Source organism: Somniosus microcephalus, chromosome 14, assembly GCF_052327205.1.
Source record: "Somniosus microcephalus isolate GS21.2 chromosome 14, FLI_Smic_1.0, whole genome shotgun sequence".
In the NCBI taxonomy this organism is placed as follows: Eukaryota; Metazoa; Chordata; class Chondrichthyes; order Squaliformes; family Somniosidae; genus Somniosus; species Somniosus microcephalus.
The window spans coordinates 5,178,768-5,193,668 of NC_141000.1; the positions used below are offsets into that span (position 1 = coordinate 5,178,768).

Below are 14,901 nucleotides of genomic sequence, written 5' to 3' on the forward strand. Positions count from 1 at the left end.
TCGACTTTTCCTTTTCTGCTTCTTGGAGACTCTCTGGGCTCCACTGTCAGCTGCCAGCTGCATGCGCAGTTCCTCCTTCTCTCCCTCCTTTTTCCGTAGTAGAGCCACCTTCTCCCGATGTTCCGTAGACTTTCGGTGCTCCTCCATGATTTCTGTATGGTGGGAGTCGAAGTTACAAGTTGGGCAGGACAGGACATAGTAATATTCGGTGTCGTCCTGATCTAGGCCAGCGAGAGGGTCTTCTATTTCCTCCATACCCAGCTGGGCGTTAGCCAGCTTTTGTTCCAAGTCCAGACATCTTTCCTGAAGAGACTTCTTCATGCGTACCTCTTCATCCAGCTTTTTCTGGGCTTTCAGCAAGTCGTTTACTAATGACCTCATTTGAGATTTTACTACTTCAACTTCTTTTGGAGATTGATTGATCGGACTATTCAATCCCTCTACCGGAGCAGCTGTTTCAGCGGTTTGTTGTTCTACGTTGACGTGAGTCAGCGTACTTTTGGCATCCAAGGGCTGCTCTGTTGCAGTCATCTCAGTCTGTGTTGCCACCTCAGCTCTTCCAATAACCTTTGAGAGCTCCGAACCCCTTTCGTTTGAATATTGAAGTTCGTGTTCAAGTTTTTCCCATTTCAGAGTCCTGTCCTTCAGCATATGCAGGAGTTGGCTGACCGTTAACTCCTCTGACATCAGACGTTTTGTGTGCTCCTGCTCCATTTTCTCCATCAGCTGCTTCTGTTGTCTTTCCAGATTCTCCAACTCTATATCAAAGAACTCTTTCGTTGCATTCAACTCTTGCTCACAACGGCGAAGCATTTGTTCTAATTGCTGTTGTAGTTTGAAATGGAGTTGAGTTCGAGCCCGCTGTCCCTCAGAAATGGGCACATCAGTAGACTTGCCAGACTCAGAATCCACAGTTAAACTATGTTGTTGTTGCTCAGTGGAATTCTGTGCTGAAACTTTGTCTTTTGCACCTGAGTTGGGCTTACCATCATCCGTTCCAGAGTCTGGGCCGACTATCTTCACCGAGTTCTCACTCGTTATTGTTTGTAGGAAATGCCAGTCCATATTCATTTTCCTAATCCACTCCCGTCCTAGTAGTGGAGAACCTCCTTCAGGTATCACATATAAGTCCATTATTTGACTGTCTTCGCCCTTGTGGACCACTGCAACCTCTATTTTCCCGATGGGGTACACTCTTTGCCCCGTGTATGTTTTCAATATAATCCCCGTATCCTGTAGGGGAATATGTTGGAATAACTTTCCGTAATCTTTCTTATTTATGACCGTCAATGCCGATCCAGTGTCCAATTCCAGTTTTACTTGGACTCCTTCTATCTGAAGAGTGACCCAAATTGTCTGGAGGTCTGCACCCTTACCAGCGTTGAGTACTCTTAAGCTAGCCAGTTCATTACAGCTTAAGCTAGCCAGTTCATTACTGCTAGCGTCTGAATCGGACTCCTGTTCGGTCACCTTGTGTACCTTTGCGTATTTTCCTTGCGGTGACTTCTTGTTGCTGGTCTTCTTCCCTGACCTGCATACTCTAGCTATATGTCCAAGCCTACCACAAGTTCTACATTCTTGGTTTTTAAACCAACACTGGTTCTGATCATGCGTTGTCTTTCCACAATGATAACATTTGCCAGAACTCACACCCAATTTGTGTGCACTGAGCTCCGGTGACCGTAGCTGCATTACTGCCGTGCCTCTCGCTGCGGCTTCGTGTGCTGCTGCCATAGTGACCGCCTTCTCAAGCGTCAGCTCATTCTCCTCGAGCAGTCGCTTTTGTGTATCCTGTTTCAATAAACCACACACAAATTTGTCTCGAAGTGCCCCTGTCAGTCTCGTTCCAAACTGGCAATATTTCGCTAATTTACGCAATTCCAGCAAATAATCAGCATTGCTTTCATGCTGTAGCTGCCTTCTGTCGTAAAATTTAAATCGTTCCGCTAGCATCAGCGGCGTGGGGTTTAGATGATCTTTCAGGACAGTAACAATCTCATCGAACGTCTTATCCGCCGGTTCATCTGGTGATAACAGGTGTTTCAATTGCCCGTATGTCTTCGCACCCATTAAATTTAATAATGTTAGAGCTTTATCTTGGTCATGAATTTTATTGGCCTTACAATAATTTTTTACTCTTTCAACATATATGGCCCAATCTTCGAGGTCACTATCAAAGGTGCTAATATTCCCGTGTTTAGGCATTGTAGATTTGCAATTTCTCAGATTTTATTTTGTTTACTTGTTATCAAAGATGGCGGCTTCCCGCTCTTGCCGTCGTCCTCCGCCCACAAAATGGCGGTTTTCCCGCACTTGGTGGTCTTCACCCGTCCCCCGACGCCGTCTCCCTTCAGCCCCCGAGAGCGGCCCTTATCTTTGGTTCCGATCGCTGGCCCGCGCTGCGCCTCGCACTTGAAGCGGCTCCCGGGCTCTGGCTTACCCGCTCGCGCGTTTCACCGCGGCTCTTATCAGGGATTGCGATCGCCCTTATCTTCTCCAACTTCCCCAGCCCTGTCTTTGCAGCCAACACTGCACGGCTTACCCCACCACCTAGGTTGAACAAGGAAACTGCAGAAAGACTTCTGTCAGTCGCTGGAAGCTGTCAGGATGTTTGCTGCACTCCAGTGCTCAGTCGCTGATGGAGGCTTCAGAGTCCTAAAGCCTGTCGCTTCTAGTGGGGTGGTGATGTTTGAAACCTCTCTTCAACTGCCGCAGGGTAAGAACCTGACTTGTCGCCAGTGTTAAGTATGTGTATTGTATTGAACAATTAACACAAAGACTTAAACGTATAACTCAAACAGGTCTTTACTGGTTGGAGGTAGGGACTATACATAGGTCTTTACTTCATGCCCACAGGCGGGAACTGAGGGGAGATCAGTACCCACAGTACTATTTATACCCCTATGGCCAGGAGTGGTACTGCGTATCACTACGCCCAACAAGTAGTGCAGTCCTGTCCATAGGTTCAAAGTAGCACACATATTACATACACAACAGTGTTGAGTCCAGAAGGCTGTAAAGTGCCTAATTGAAAGATGAGGTGCTGTTCCTCGAGCTTACGTTGAGCTTCATTGAAACAGTGCAAGAGGTCGAGGGTAGAGAGGACTGAGTGGGAGTGGAGCGGTGAATTAAAGTGACAGGCGGCCGGAAGCTCGGGGTCACGCTTACGGACTGAACAGAGGTGTTCCGCAAAGTGACCACCCAATCTACATTTGGTGTCCCCAATGTAGAGCAGCGAATACAGTATACTAAATTGCAAGAAGTACAAGTAAATTGCTGTTTCACCTGGAAGGCGTGTTTGGGTCCCTGGACGGTGGGAAGGGAGGAGGTAAAAGGGCAGGTGTTGCCTCTCCTGTGCTTGCACGGGAAGGTGTGTTGGGGGTGATAGAGGAGTGGACCAGGATGTCACAGAGGGAGCGGTCCCTTCGGAATGCTGAAGGGGGAGGGGGGAGGGGAGGGGAAGATGTGTTTGGCGGTTGGATCACGCTGGAGGTGGCAGAAATGGCAGAGAATGATCTGTGAATGTGGAGGCTGGTGGGGTGAAAGGTGAGGACAAGGGGAACCCTTGAAACGTTAACTCTGTTTCTCTCTCCACAGATGCTGCCTGACCTGCTGAGTGTTTCCAGCATTTTCTGTTTTTATTTCAGATTTCCAGCATCCGCAGTGTGTTACTTTTGTAAGGTGGGAGGAGGCTTGTGTGGAGCATAAACCCCGGCATAGCCCTGTTGGGCCGAATGGCCTGTAAAATGCTGTGTAATTCTATGTAAGACTTCCTTTAACTTTATTTCTGCTCTTCTCTCCTAAGTACAGTGCAGTTTGTTACTGGCTTTAGCTCATTTCCTCCTCTCTGTTTGCTGGACTCTGACTATATAGACTTACTGATTATTTTGTTCAGTTACTTCCCATTCAGATGAGTTGGCAAGGATTCCATCTCCCTTTGCAGGTGAGCATTTGATTCTGTCCATCGAATAATTCTATGAATGATCTATTCTTATGCATTTTAACAGCAATATTTCATATTTTGTCTACATAATAACAGTCACTGCACTCCAGAAAGCATTAGGATTAGGGTAACCTTAACCCTAACCCTAACCCTAACCTCAACCCCAAACCCAACCCTAACCCCACCCCTAACCCCAACCCCAAATCCAACCCTAACCCCAACCCTAACCCTAACCCTAACCTCAACCCCAACCCCAACCCGAACCTCAACCCCAACCCCACCCCTAACCCTAACCCTAACCTCAACCCCACCCCTAACCCCAACCCCAACCTCAACCCCAACCCTAACCCCACCCCTAACCCCAACCCCAACCCTAACCTCAACCCCAACCCTAACCCCAGCCCTAATCCTAACCTCAACCCCAACCCTAACCCTAACCCTAACCTCAACCCTAACCCCAACCCTAACCCTAACCCTAACCTCAACCCTAACCCTAACCCTAACCTCAACCCTAACCCCAACCCTAACCCTAACCCTAACCCTAACCCTAACGCTAACCCAAACCTCAACCCCAACCCTAACCCTAACCCCAACCCCAACCCTGTGTGAAGTGCCTTTAGATGTTTAACAATGTGTTATATAAATACAAATAAAAGAAAGAAAGACTTGCATTTATATAGCGCCATTCATGACCACCGGATGTCCCAAAGTGCTTTACAGCCAATGAAGTACTTTTGAAGTGTAGTCACTGTTGTAATGTAGGAAACGCGGCAGCCAATTTGTGTACAGCAAGCTCCCACAAACAGCAATGTGATAATGACCAGATAACCTGTTTTTAGTGATGTTGATTGAGGGATAAATATTGGGCCGAGGACACCGGGGAGAACTCCCCTGCTCTTCTTCAAAATAGTGCCCTGGGATCTTTTGCGTCCACCTGAGAGGGCAGACGGGGCCTCGGTTTAATGTCTCGTCCAAAAGACGGCACCTCCGACAATGCAGTTCTCCCTCAGTACTGCCCTGGAGTGTCAGCCTAGATTTTGTGCTCAAGTCTCTGGAGTGGGACTTGAACCCACAACCTTCATCTTTTTTCTGCTGTCTTCTTTAAGGTGACAGATAGGTAGCACAATTTGAGAAAAATCATGGATGTGAAAAAACCATTCAGCCCATCAAAGTTTACCCATCCAGCACAGTGACTCTCCCATCAGGGCATCTAAGTGTATTTTGAATAACATCAATGTTTTTGCCTCTCTTACCTTATTTGGTGGTTGATTGCAAACACTTGACTAGATTATTCCAAACAATTTAGCATAGAAATTTTTCCTGATATCTCTTCTAAATTTACTTTTCACTTTTTCTTCCCCTCCCCATGTCCAACCCATTGTCCTGACCATAAAGCTAAGACAGAGAACCCATTCCCAATCAACAACAACAACCTGCAATTATATAGTGCCTTTAACTTGCATTGATATAGCGATTCATAGGAGTGTTATTAGACAAAATTTGACACTGAACCACATAACAAGATATTAGGATAGCTTGATCAAAGAGGTAGGTTTAGAGGAGTTTCTTACGGGAGGACAGAGAGGTAGAGAAGCGGAGAGGTTTAGCGAGAGTATTCCAGAGCTTAGGGCCTCGGCAGCTGAAGGCACGGCCGCCAATGGTGGAGCGATGAAAACCAGGGATGCGCAAGAGGCCAGAATTGGAGGACTTGTAGGGCTGGAGGAGGTCACAGAGATAGGGAGGGGCGAGATTTGAACACGAGGATGAGAATTTTAAAATCGAGTCACCGCTGGAACCGAGAGCCAATGTAGGTCAGCGAGCACGGGGGGCGATGGGTGAACGGCACTCGGTGCGAGTTGGACACGGGCGGCAGAGCTTTCGGTGAGCTCAAAAGCTGCCAGTCATTAACCACACACTGGGCGGTGCTTGAGAACAGCCTGGTGTGACACTCGCTTTGACCTGCTCTCCTTCCTTACGAGGCAGTGTCTGCCCTCTGCTCTAAACCCACAGGCTGAGCTGAGCATTCTGGAAGTCAGCATGCTGTGTCTAGGCGCAGCATACGGCCAGGTCCGTTAGCTACATCTTATAATGCTGCAAATGGGAAGATTGGAATATAAAGTGCATTTGTTCTAAGAGAAATGCTTTAGTTTATGTATAGGGCTTACTGAAGTTCAAAACAAACCCTGTTTCCTGCTCACCCACCCCTAAATCTCATTTTCGAAACGGTAGGTTTGCTCTTTAACAGCAATTAAAGGGTTAATGCTGCTCCTGGCTGCTCGCCTTGTGTCATTTTTACCCGTTAATTGTTTTGGTGTTATTTACATCTCAAGTCTAATCTCATGGATTGCTGTATAACTCAGACCAGTGGCTCTGCCAGACACTCACTTCATTGTTAGCCGCACAAAGCGGGGGCTTGCGGGAGAGGCTGGCTGCTTTGATCACTACATTTACATTCATACTGACGCAATCTATTCTAAACTCACGACTCACTCCCCATTCTGACATTGTTGGCAGGCATGGCCGGAAGCTTAATATTGTTTATTCTTTTTGCTTGCAAGCAGCAGACCGATCTCGTCAGTGGGTGATGGTGGCGCAGATGGTGCTGCTGCTATTATGGCATCTGATGTGTTTGCCCAGTGGCTTTGTTAGTGCTATAGGTGCTCTTGTTAATGAAAACAGCGTGGACCGTTTCAGCAATCACCAAGATACTTCACATCAATAGTGGGACAAAAGGCCTTAAGATAGTGGATGATTTCCCACTCCCAAACATTCCATACACTATTGCTTCCTTTATAGAATGACCGCATACTGCCCCGGCATTGTATTCAGTACTATAAAAGGGTTAATGTGAGTAGTACTGCTTTACGGTGTTAATGTGTCTCTGTATCATACCTCTGCCCAGGGGGTGGGCTATTGATCCGAGCCCAAGCCTGTGCCATACTGCTCTTGAGCTGGTCAATTGGAGGCATAGAATATAAGAGCAGGGGGTTATGCTTCAACTGTATAAAACACTAGTTAGGCCACAGCTAGTGTACTTTGTACAGTTCTGGTCAGCACATTACAGGAAAGATGTGATTGCACTAGAGGGGGTACAGAGGAGATTTACGAGGGTGTCGCCAGGACTGGAGAATTTTAGCTATGAGGAAAGATTGGATAGGCTGAGGTTGTTTTCTTTGGAACAGAGGAGGCTGAGGGGAGATTTAATTGAGGTGTATAAAATTATGAGGGGCCTAGATAGAGTGGATAGGAAGGACCTATTTCCCTTAGCAGAGAGGTCAATAACCAGGGGCAGAGATTTAAAGTAATTGGGAGAAGGATTAGTGGGGAGTTGAGGAGAACTTTTTTCACCCAGAGGGTGGTGGGGGTCTGGAACTCACTGCCTGAAAGGGCGGTAGAGGCAGAAACCCTCATCACATTTAAAAAGTACTTGGATGTGCGCTTGAAGTGCTGTAACCTGCAGGGCTACGGACCAAGAGCTGGAAAGTGGGATTAGGCTGGAGAGCTCTTTGTCGGCCGGCACGGACACGATGGGCCGAAGGGCCTCCTTCTGTGCTGTAAATTTCTATGATTCTATTCTATGTGAGAGAGCAGTTTGAGGTGAATCTCCCTCCTGTTTCACATCCCTCACCGCAGAGAAACACCTGACCTCCATTCAGCCCCTTCACCAATGATGCAGCGGAGACACTATCAGAGGCACAACACACTGGGAAAGATGGCCATCAAAAAATGAGCTAACAATCCATGGCACAGAGCTTGAAGCTTCAAAGTGCTGCACCTTGTCACATCACACTATCTGCATCGATAATATAGAGTTAAAAATTACATCTGCATGTGTATCCTGTCTAAAAATCTTACTTCCTATTGTTAAGTTTTGGTTGTACATTTGTCAACTTTTCCCATTAAAAATTCCTGTACCCACATTTATACTGCAACCTGCCCGTGTAAGCTCGTCGTGCTGCAATGACACCCTCTGATCAGCGGTTGTGCTGTGTCTCCCAGTTCCTCAGCCTGTATTACTCCAAGTTCCAACCAATTCTAAATTACATCCATCCCAAATTCCTCCAAATGTTGCTTATTAACTATATATGATAATATAAAATCAAAGTATATGAAAACAAGGACAGAATGTAGTAGTTCATAGAATAGTGCAGCACAGAAGGGATAATGGACGGGTACTCAAATTGGCAGGATGTGACTAGTGGTGTCCCGCAGGGACCTGTGTTGGGGCCTCAACTATTCACAGTATTTATTAACGACTTAGACAATGCCTTAGAAAGTCATATATTCAAATTTGCCGATGACACAAAGATAGGCAGCATTGTGGGCAGTGTAGGTGAAAGCATAACATTGCAAAGAGGTATTGATAGATTAAGTGAATGGGCAAAACTGTGGCAAATGGATTTCAATGTAGGCAAATGTGAGGTCATCCACTTTTGACCTAAAAAGGATCGAACAGGGGACTTTCTAAATGGTGAAAGGCTAAAAACAGTGGAGGCCCAAAGAGACTCGGGGGGTCCAGGTACATGGATCATTAAAATGTCATGAACAGGTACAGAAAATAATCAAAAAGGCTAATGGAATGCTAGCCTTTATATCGAGAGGACTAGAATACAAGGGGGTAGACGTTATGCTGCAGCTGTACAAAGCCCTGGTTAGACCACACCTGGAGCACTGGGAGCAGTTCTGGGCACCACACCTTAGGAAGGATATATTGGCCTTGGAGGGAGTGCAGCGTAGGTTTACCAGAATGACACCCGGACTCCAAGGGTTAAGTTACAAGGAGAGATTATACACACTAGGGTTGTATTACCTAGAATTTAGAAGGTTAAGGGGTGATCTGATCGAAGTTTTCAGGATATTAAGGGGAACAGATAGGGTAGATAGAGAGAAACTATTTCCGCTGGTGCGGGATTCTAGGACTAGGGGGCAGAGTCTAAAAATTAGAGCCAGACCTTTCAGGAGTGAAATTAGGAAACTCTTCTACACACAAAGGGTGGTAGATGTTTGGAACTCTCTTCCGCAAATGGCAATTGAAGATTGATAGCTTTTTGTTAACCAAAGGTATTAAGGGATATGGGCCAAAGCCGAGTATATGGAGTTAGATCACAGATCAGCCATGATCTCATCAAATGGCAGAACAGGCTCAAGGGGCTCAATGGCCTCCTCCTGTTCCTGTGTTCCTACCTGAACCCTTCATGATTTTAAAAACCTCTATCAAATCTCCTCTTAGCCTTCTCTACTCCAAGGAGAACAACCCCAGCTTCTCCAGTCTATCCACATAACTGTAATTCCTCATCATGGAACCATTCTAGTAAATCTTTTCTGTACCCTCTCCAAAGCCTTCATGTCCTTCCTAAAGTGCGATGCCCAGAATTGGACACAATCCTCCGGCTGGGGTTGAACTAGTGTTTATATCGGTTTAGCATAACTTCCTGTCTTTTGTACTCTTTAGGCTCGAATTTCCAAGCCCCGTGGAGGTGGGTTTGGAGGCGGGAGTGGGGGGAAAACTGCAGAACTGGGGGGCACGAACCTTTCCCGCTCCCAACCCGCCTCCTTGCCCATTTCCCAGGAGGCGGGTACCCGACCTGTGCTGGGACCCGCCTCCCCGAGGTGGGAAGGGGATTAGTGCCAATTAACTGCCTGTTAGTTAACAGGCAGTTTTTGGCCTAATCCTTATTTTTAGCCCTGAAGTGTGGGCTGCCCGACAGCTCCAAACCATGCCAAGTTAGCGAGGCAGACCGTCGGGCTGAAGGGCTTGGAGGGGTTGAGATGTCCGGTGTTCAGGTGAGTGATGGGTGCATGACTGCAGAGGTAAGTGTGTTTGGTGTGTGTAGTGTTTAAATAAGTTTTACTTATCTTTACTTACTAATGCAGGCTTCCTTCCTTCAGGTCTCGGGAGTCCCTCATCTCACCGGCACAGAAAGCAGAATGGCCGCGAGCTGTCAAAAGTTGCAGCCTCTGCTTTCTGTTCTGGAGAGATCTCTAGCTGAGTTTGTGGAGAAGGACTCAAGTTAGAAGACAGATTGTCAGTGTTTGACAGCTTCACAGAGCTGTCAAACACTGATATTTCATCTGTCAAAAGCTCCTGACAGATGAAATGTCAATCACTGACGTCACCTGTAACCGGGTGTCCCTTAATTGGCCCGCTGGGCGGGCTCAACAAGGTCAATCAAGGGAAAATCACGTGGGTTGGCCACAAGTCGATGGAGGCGGGACTACAACCCAAAAAGTGGGAGTCCCGCCTCCATCACGTCCCCATTGACAAAATCCAGCCCTGTGCCTCTATTTACAAAGCCCAGGATCCCATTTGCTTTATTAACTGTTTTGTTAACCTGTCCTGCCACCTTCAAAGATTTGTGCACAAACACCCCCAGGTCTCTCTGTTCCTGCATCCCCTTTAAAACTGTACCATTTATTGTGTACGGCCTCTCCTCATTCTTCCTACCAAAATGTATCACCTCACACTTCTCTGCATTGAATTCCATCTGCCACGTGTCCGCCCATTCCACCAGCCTGTCGATGTCCTTTTGAAGTCTATCACTATCCTCCTCACTGTTCACTACACTTCCAGGTTTTGTGTCATCTGCAAATTTTGAAATTGTGCCCTGTACACCCAAGTCCAAGTCATTAATGTATATCAAAATGATATTCAAACTTTAAAATGAAGAGTGAATTACATCTGCACACCTTAGAACAAATGATCCTACCCTCTAATCCCGCTCTACCTGAAGTCCATGCTTGGTTTTGGCCCTGTGTAACTCCATGCGAGATGGACTATTGTACTTTGAAATCCTTGACAATCTATGTAAGATCCAGCGAGCTGTTTCTCTGTTGAGAAGATTGAGGATGCCATCTCCCATGCTGTATAAATGTCCGTTGTGAAGTGATTTACTGATTATAAGCAGATTACATGAAGCATAAGGGACAATAAAATGCTTCCATATGTTAAACGTTGGTAAGCCTCACCATTTTACCTGTAATGTTGGTGGATAACGTCCCAAATAGAATATTCTCGTGTTATGTGACACTGTGATGCTTTGTGACTGCAGCAGTTGCAGGTCGTGGCCACGAGATGGCGGTGTAGAGTAGCTTTGCTCTCGGCCATTTTCCTCCTGAGTCAGGCAGCACCATGGGTACTGGCACTGGAGATTGACCAGCATTATAGTCAAACATTTGTGTATGTGCGCATTTCCTGTCTGCAAACTTCACTTTCTGTTGTCACAATTGTTTGGTCGTGCTTTTTATGTCAACATTGAAAATGCCTCTGTAATCAGTTATCATGGGAATTCCCTATCTAACAACAACAACCTGCATTTATATAGTGACTTTAACGTAGTAAAATATCCCAGGGTGCTTCACAGGAGCGTTATCAAACAAAATTTGACACCGAGCCACATATTAGGACAGGTGACCAAAAGCTTGGCCAAAGAGGTAGGTTTTAAGGAGTGTCTTAAAGGAGGAGAGAGAGGTAGAGAGGCGGAGAGGTTTAGGCAGGGAATTCTAGAGCTTAGGGCCAAGGCAGATGAAGGCACGGCCACCAATGGTAGAGCGCTGCAAATAGGGGATATGCAAGAGGTTGGAATTAGAGGAGCGCAGATATATCGAAGTGTTGTAGGGCTGGTGGAGGTCACAGAAATAGGGAGGGGCAAGGCCATGGAGGTATATCTACACAGGCCCTGGGGATACTGTAGTTGCAGGCTGCCATCACTAGGTGGCATTGCAGCTCCACTGTTTCCTGGACGATTGTATCACCATGAGCAATGCCACGGATCCACAAGCAGTACATTCCCATCACACTTTGCTTAGAAAACAGAATACTCTCCAACTCACTGTGAGCAAAGCATAGGAGATCTACTAGAATACATTACAAATAGAGGCATAAAGCAAGGAAGTTATGATGAACCTTTATAAAACACTGGTTAGGCCTCAGCTGGAGTATTGTGTCCAATTCTGGGCACCAGACTTTAGGAAGGATGTCAAGGCCTTGGAGCGGGTGCGGAGGAGATTGCCCAGAATGGTACCGGGGATGAGGGACTTCAGTTATGTGGAGAGACTGGAGAAGCTGGGATTGTTCTCCTTAGAGCAGAGAAGGCTAAGGGGAGATTTAATTGAAGTGTTCAAAATCATGAGGAGTTTTGATAGAGTCGATAAGGAGAAACTGTTTCCACTGGCAGGAGGGTTGGTAACCAGAGGACACAGATTTAGGAGAATTGACAAAAAAGCCAGAGGGGAGATGAGGAGAGTTTTTTTACGCAGCGAGTTGTTGTGATCTGGAATGCGCTGCCTGAAAGGGCGGTGGAAGCAGATTCAATAGTAACTTTCAAAAGGGAGTTGGATAAATACTTGAAAAAGAGAAAATTTGAAGGGCTCTGGGGAGAGCGCAGGGGGAGTAGGGCTATTGGGATCGCTCTTTCAAAGAGCCGGCACAGGCACGATGGGCCGAATGGCCTCCTTCTGTGCTGTGAGATTCTATAATACATTATGCACAGAACATTTTTTGTTAGCACTAAAATGTAATGGTTTGAGATTTAATGGACAGTGGATTACAGATGGCAGAATGGACCACCCAAGAATATTGAAAATAGCATGTGGCTTATCCACTGATTGTCAGTCTTATAATGTGTGCTTAGAGATTATAGGAAATAGGTGGGTTTATTCAATATCGTTCTTCCAAAGGATCAGTTCATGAAAAATATCAATGCCGACATGTGCTGATCCGAGTGGTTTAAGATGAACATTCCTCAGGGAAGTGAGGCTTTGAGAGTTTGCAGTAGCAGCTCCTTGACCTCCCCTTTATGACATTGCTAACACCAGGTGACCATTCCGTGGTTTCACAATTAAACAGCAGATATTTCTGCTCAAAACATCATATGGTATAATGTGAAAGATCGGATTGATATTAGGCTTTTCTATTTTCTTAATCCATTTTCTGTTTGAATATAATTTCAAAAAGCTTAGGAATAAAACTATATTAAGTCTCTCTCAGTCAGGGTGCTACAATAAGCCTCAGCGTTCCCAGATTAGATTTCAGACAGGGATCCAATCCCGATCACCATCCAGGATAAAAGGTGAGGATCAGGCTGGCCTTTAATACCCTCACACCACACGGTTGAATAGCTGGCTGGGACTCTGTCCAGCAACTCACACAGGATAATTGGCCATCTGAGACAAATAGAGAGGGGTTTAATAGTATCTGTGGAACAGTACCCAAGTGAGAGTCACTGACTGTGGAGCTGTACCCCAGTGAGAGTCACTGACTGTGGAGCTGTACCCCAGTGAGAGTCAGTGTCTGTGGAACTGTACCCCAGTGAGAGTCACTGACTGTGGAGCTGTACCCCAGTGAGAGTCAGTGTCTGTGGAACTGTACCCCAGCGAGAGTCAGTGTCTGTGGATCTGTACCCCAGCGAGAGTCAGTGTCTGTGGAACTGTACCCCAGTGAGAGTCAGTGTCTGTGGATCTGTACCCCAGCGAAAGTCAGTGTCTGTGGAACTGTACCCCAGTGAGAGTCAGTGTCTGTGGAACTGCACCCCAGTGAGAGTCAGTGTCTGTGGAACTGTACCCCAGTGAGAGTCAGTGTCTGTGGATCTGTACCCCAGCGAGAGTCAGTGTCTGTGGAACTGTACCCCAGTGAGAGTCAGTGTCTGTGGAACTGTACCCCAGTGAGAGTCAGTGTCTGTGGAACTGTACCCCAGTGAGAGTGTCTCTGGAACTATATCCCAGTGAGAGTCAGTGTCTGTGGAACTCTACCCCAGTGAGAGTCAGTGTCTGTGGAACTGTACCCCAGTGAGAGTCAGTGCCTGTGGAACTGTACCCCAGTGAGAGTCAGTGTCTGTGGAACTATATCCCAGTGAGAGTCAGTGTCTGAGGAACTGTGCCCCAGTGAGAGTCAGTGTCTGTGGAACTGTATCCCAGTGTGAGTCAGTGTCTGTGGAACTGTATCCCAGTGAGAGTCAGTGTCTGTGGAACTGTATCCCAGTGAGAGTCAGTGTCTGTGGAACTGTACCCCAGTGAGAGTCAGTGTCTGTGGAACTGTATCCCAGTGAGAGTCAGTGTCTGTGGAACTGTACCCCAGTGAGAGTCAGTGTCTGTGGAACTGTACCCCAGTGAGAGTCAGTGTCTGTGGATCTGTACCCCAGTGAGAGTCAGTGTCTGTGGAACTGTATCCCAGTGAGAGTCAGTGTCTGTGGAACTGTATCCCAGTGAGAGTCAGTGTCTGTGGAACTGTACCCCAGTGAGAGTCAGTGTCTGTGGAACTGTATCCCAGTGAGAGTCAGTGTCTGTGGATCTGTACCCCAGTGAGAGTCAGTGTCTGTGGAACTGTATCCCAGTGAGAGTCAGTGTCTGTGGAACTGTATCCCAGTGAGAGTCAGTGTCTGTGGAACTGTACCCCAGTGAGAGTCAGTGTGTCTGGAACTGTACCCCAGTGAGAGTCAGTGTCTGTGGAACTGTATCCCAGTGAGAGTCAGTGTCTGTGGAACTGTATCCCAGTGAGAGTCAGTGCCTGTGGAACTGTACCCCAGTGAGAGTCCGTGTCTGTGGAACTGTACCCCAGTGAGAGTCAGTGTCTGTGGAACTGTATCCCAGTGAGAGTCAGTGTCTGTGGAACTGTATCCCAGTGAGAGTCAGTGTCTGTGGAACTGTATCCCAGTGAGAGTCAGTGTCTGTGGATCTGTACCCCAGTGAGAGTCAGTGTCTGTGGAACTGTACCCCAGTGAGAGTCCGTGTCTGTGGAACTGTACCCCAGTGAGAGTCAGTGTGTGTGGAACTGTACCCCAGTGAGAGTCAGTGTCTGTGGAACTGTACCCCAGTGAGAGTCAGTGTCTGTGGAACTGTACCCCAGTGAGAGTCAGTGTCTGTGGAACTGTATCCCAGTGAGTGTCAGTGTCTGTGGAACTGTACCCCAGTGAGAGTCAGTGTCTGTGGAACTGTACCCCAGTGAGACTCAGTGTCTGTGGAAC

At 47.0% G+C, this 14,901-nt stretch overlaps 1 protein-coding gene across 2 annotated transcripts in view; it reads left to right on the top strand.

Moving 5' to 3' along the window:
- The window catches only part of ppef1 (protein phosphatase, EF-hand calcium binding domain 1), a 135,205-nt gene that overhangs the window by 20,997 nt on the left and 99,307 nt on the right, over positions 1-14,901 (top strand). For both annotated transcript variants that reach the window (XM_086006174.1, XM_086006173.1), the window contains exon 3: positions 3,896-3,943. In XM_086006174.1, the coding sequence (XP_085862300.1) occupies positions 3,896-3,943 (48 nt within the window). The remainder of the gene's footprint in view (positions 1-3,895; positions 3,944-14,901) is intronic.